Genomic DNA, 5,284 nt, shown 5'->3' on the forward strand with positions numbered 1-5,284 from the left:
GTCAAAATTCTGTGATTAAAATCAGAATACCAGGATTAATTACTTTTTTCACATATCAAATTGAAATAATTTCTGTACCTATCATATCTTTATTTGTCCATTTCAAAATCCATTGTAATGTTACATAAATTGGTAATCGACTGATATAGGTTGTTTGTTTAAGGCCTTAAGGCAAATACTCATTTATTTTAACTAGCCAGTTCCCATAATGTACTGCTTATTATTTTGGAGGGTAATTTTTGTAACAGATATAGCTTTTTCTTTCATGTACATAATAAATATAAAAAAAATATATATAGAAATGTTGCACGTTTTCAATTAAACACACAAAATGTTTACATTTTTATTTAATCTATTGAAATCTATATAGATTAAGTTTTTTAGTAAATCTTTCAAAACATTAATCTATCAAAACATTAAAAATGGATTGCAACAGAGTGAACTGCAATGTATGCGCTTCATTAGATCTCAATGCAAATCGACAGACGTATCGGCCAATTTCAATACATGAAAATATCAGCCAAAATATTGCATTTCAGTGTTTCTTGTCATCCGTTTTTGTTTTTAAAAGTCTTATCAAGGAGCACGTTGATGTAAGAAGGAAGTAGGGTTCAAACCCATGTCTTCTTAAATGCAAGGCTATAAAATTACTCTCAAAGCAACAGTCATCCCTCAGGGCAGTGATCAAAATCATAAAATAAACTTCTTTTAATTTTTTTTTCAGAAAAAAGTGATTCGAAAATTCATTTTGTTATTCAGGCACATATTTTTACCACTCTTCTTAATTGGACATTTAATTTGGCCACTTTTTCAATAGGCTGAGTTTACAGGTAATTTAGTTTTGTACCAGATTGTTTCAAAAAGTCGGATTCATTCCAGGAAATTATTGCTTTCAATCACTTCTACCTGGCTGTATATCGGCTGACTGTTATGGAATGAGACTGTTTGACAAGTTTCAGAGCTCCAACCTTTTTTTTAGTGTTTTCTATGTGGAAATTAGCGCTTCTAAAACCTTTTTTTAATGCTCATAGTTTTTTTTTTGTGTGTCTTTGATTTGCAAATATCTGCTCTAAGCTAAACAGTGAGGCAGGGACTGTGTGTGCTGGTTTATTTGCAGAGAAGCCAGAGATAAAGGGCTGCTCTGTTCATATATGGTCTCGGCTGATAATTTGCTGCATGAAAATCTCATAACTTCCGAATCAAATCCTCTGTAGTACCATGAAAATTTTGCCTCCAGCCAATCAGATTATTTTCCCTTAAATATTCAGTCATAAATCATAGTTTTTAAGTAATATATTTTGCATTATTATAAGTCTTTTTTTTATTTTTACTAAGGCACTCTGTAAAATAAAATAATCTGCCACTTGTAATCCTGAATTAATCCTCCATACTCCGCTTCTCTCCTTCTTTCCCCCTTCAGTTGGCTGAACCCTCTGTTCAGCATCGGCTACAAACGCAGGCTGGAGGAAGAAGACATGTACGAAGTGCTCCCTGAGGACAGGTCGGAGGTGCTGGGACAGCAGCTGCAAAGGTACAGAAATTACATCAGGCCCATTTATATAGCACCACTTCACAACATGATTAAAAAACCGATTTATATGCAGAATTGTGTATTAAATAGATTTGATCAGACCTTTTATGTATGTTTAAGTTTGATCTCTCTTATTAAACAACCAGTTCAAGAAGAGTTTTTAAATACAATTGACTTAAAATCCCTCCTTCTACTATATGGACCAGTGGGTACGGAGGACAGCTGATGCTTATACCAAGCATATAGTAACAGTGGGAAGGAAAGCTTCTGTAAAGTAAGAAACAATTTCAATTTCTAGCAGCCACCTGCTGTGACCACTGGAGGTTTTAAGGCCAATTAATGCTTTTGACGCATAGCCTCTGCAACCGTCAAATCTGTGCGTGACCACGCCCCCGGCGCAGAGGTTCTGCCACAGTCATCGCGCACCTAAAAAAAAACCCTGACTATGTCAGTGTAGTTTGCGACCGTCTGACGCAGTCCGTGCAGACCTCAAGCGGAAGTGTGCAGACAAAAAGCAGCTGTGATTGGTCCTTGGTATAACTTTCCAGCTGTCTGTGTGGTCGTCCTTCTCGATTCAGTGCCGGGGTATGCCATTTTTAAAAACCGAGTAACAACTGCGACGAAAGGGTAAATCTGTCTTTTTGCCAACTCCATTAACAGAACCTGTTACTCTTCGATGTCTAGCAACTCTAGATCCATCTCTGTGACTTGTGATATCTTGCGTCCCTAGAAATTCCAGACTGACGGTGCAGAAGCATACCAGCAAAACTGGTTCGCGATCAGACCTAAGCAACGTTTGATGTGTGGTGGATGCAGAAGTCTAATCTGCCCTTTAGAGGACAGACGACACACAAGAACAACTAACCCAGGAGTACTTAATTCTAAAATAATGACACCAATAGATCATTAAATGGCTTCCCTTATGCTGATAAAACAGAGCTTTATTTATAAACTAGGGCTGCAACTAACGATTATTTTGCATGTCAGTTAATCTGTTGATTAATCGATTAATAATCGGATAGTTTTGTATAGTTTTCAAATGGTAAATTAACATTTCTACTCCATAAAGTGCAGCAGTGATCAAATGTAAACAGTCTTGGAGGGAAAAAAAGGAAAAAACATGGTGCAAAACCACATTGAAGTTCAGAGCATAAATATACATGGTATACATATGCAGTTTTTTTGGTTTGGTGTCATCAGTGTGATGCAGATTTTGTGAATTAAAGGTTCCTTAAAGAAGATTTTTTTTTTTTTATTATGAAATTAAACCAGGTGAAACTAAAACTTTTCCACTTGAGGTTGTTGTGAATAACTTTTATATTCAATTCCCAGCCAGCTGAGAATTCATATTATGTGGTGATATTTTAAGATGTTTATTACCCTACACGTTGTTTATGAACACACACACCCTACCAGCTGTGTGTTAGAACAATAAGTGAAAGAGTGATTTGAGTTTAAATCATGGTCAAACAGATAATTCTGCACATACATGGAATAAATTCACCACATCTTCTGTTAAAAATATTTAGTTTATTAACAAAAATCATTCAGCTCCAAGTCGAACATATTTCAGTTAAAAAACTCTTGACTAAAACTAGTGAAACTAAACTACCATGTACAAAGAGGAAGGGAAAACATGGTTGAAAACTATACAGTTTTAGATGGATTTTGTGTTTGAAAATCAAAGTATATGATCAAATTAGCTTTTCACCAAATTAGAGCAATTTGGATGTTTTCAAACCAATTCACAATGCAAATCCATGAGGTGAATAAAACATCATTTGGCCGAATAATGTTTTATTAAATGATTTGCTTAAGCAGGAACAGGTAACCTTTAGTTAAAGGGGAACACCGTTTTTTTTTGTTTTTTTTTACATTGGCCATTGATTTTACGTTATTACATCCTCTTCTACTCACCAATATTAGTTTTGATCTGTTATGAAATACGATCAAGTAAAATGATACGACTGGCATAAAATCAAATACAAACAGCATAAAAATAAAACAACAAGCCGGTCCCATCTAGGCGTAATCAGAGACAGTGACAAAGTGTGCTCCTGATGTCCAGTCTGCTCCGTAGCTTTGTTTTGGTCGCTGGAACCACAGAAAATCACTATTCACAAAGGTAGGATGTTATAGATAGGATGAGTCTTGAACTGCTTGAACCGCTGGTGTACTGTTTGTTTTTATTTGTTTTAACATTAGCTTGGGTTATTTTCTAATTATTGTTTGTAAAAGCTAAGCAGATTTCTTAACTAAACTTAATTTTTTTTCTTTTTACCTGGGTACAGTGAGTTTTGACAGCCCCATTAACATTTGAACCACATATATATCAGCACCTGTATGGTAGCACTCTGGCTTGTATTGTATTTCTATTTCTGGCTGGTTATGGTGATAATTAGTTGCCTCAAGGTTTTTTTTGCAGCAAGGTGGTATAAACTTTTGACTCAAGCTCAGTTTTTAAACCTATCTGTTCTTAAACATGAATAAAGGAGCAGCTCACAGACTCCAAAAAGGGTACAAATTTAGCATTTTTACAAACTGCGGTTCACCTCGAAAGCGCGTATTTCACCCTAAATTAGCATGAAAATGTTATCTTTCACTCAGTCATTTGTTTAGTGTATCTTTTTTTAAAAAAAATCACTCCAGGCTGTCTTTGCAGCTCAGACAAATTAACAGAAAATAGGCACATCATCATAATGTCGCGGATCATTGTGGGAATATCCTCAAAGTTAAACTTTCGGTTTCTCGCCTTAAGCCAAATAATCAGCTTTTTTATTAGGGGTAAAATAATTTGTACTAGGAGCTAAAAGGCAGGACAAAAAGTGATTTAGACTGGTTTAAATGCCAAATGGACATTAAATAAAAAACCTTTCAGAAGAATGTATATCAAACTGTATGAATGTATTGAACATGGCAGAGTTGAGACTGTCATTTTGAAGTTTCTTGTGCCACTCAGACGGACGGTTGCATTTTTTTACACACTTTGATGTTTTTTGCTGAAGGAAGAGTGAAGCCAAAAAAACTGAACTCTGAATTTACTGATCTGGCTGCATTACTTCCCTGATTTATTGCCTTGAATTTGGATCGTAACCCCTACAAAAAAAACCCCTCAGCTTTAGTGATTGGATCATCCATAGGGAGTAGGGGTGGAACGGTTCAAAAAATCCACGGTTCGGTTCGATTCACGGTTTCGTGGTCACGGTTTTCGGTTCGATTCGGTATATGTTGATTGTTACAACGAAATCCCATAAAAATGTATGAAATTAATGAAAAAATCCCCCCAAAATAATGGATTGTAATTATTTCAAATGATCCGCGGAAACCCTGGATCATTTCCGTATGTTTTGCTGCTTTGAATTTAATCATCTCGGTTTTCATAAATCGTCCCATCCCTAATAGGGAGCTTTAAGTAGAGTCACTGCTTCTCAGAGACATTTGGCTCCATTCCCACTGGCAAAAAAAATCTGGTTCTTACCACTCTCTGACAGCTGCGTGTCTGGTGCCACCATGTGTTAGCATTGATGATGTCACCAGAGTGACTGAAATCAGGAAAGTAAACAATGGAGAGAAACATGTAAGGAAGCCAGTGCATATTAAGTGTGCTTTTTTGTTTCACTATTTTATCTGTCCGATTCCCTCTTACCAGTGTTGCACCATGTTGATGGAATGTAAACTGGGTTGTTTCGTCTCTTTAAATCAGGCGCCGTGTGTTTGACGTCCGCATGTTGCGCTCATTCATAACATGTAGGG

General features: G+C 36.1%; 1 protein-coding gene across 2 annotated transcripts in view; it reads left to right on the top strand.

Moving 5' to 3' along the window:
* LOC107086746 (multidrug resistance-associated protein 4-like) overlaps positions 1-5,284 on the top strand; it is a 69,580-nt gene that overhangs the window by 20,943 nt on the left and 43,353 nt on the right. For both annotated transcript variants that reach the window (XM_015377895.1, XM_015377886.1), the window contains one exon: positions 1,421-1,531. In XM_015377895.1, coding sequence (XP_015233381.1) covers positions 1,421-1,531 — 111 coding nt within the window. The remainder of the gene's footprint in view (positions 1-1,420; positions 1,532-5,284) is intronic.

The sequence above is a fragment of the Cyprinodon variegatus genome, unplaced genomic scaffold, assembly GCF_000732505.1.
Source record: "Cyprinodon variegatus isolate N-32 unplaced genomic scaffold, C_variegatus-1.0 Scaffold9, whole genome shotgun sequence".
NCBI lineage: Eukaryota > Metazoa > Chordata > Actinopteri > Cyprinodontiformes > Cyprinodontidae > Cyprinodon > Cyprinodon variegatus.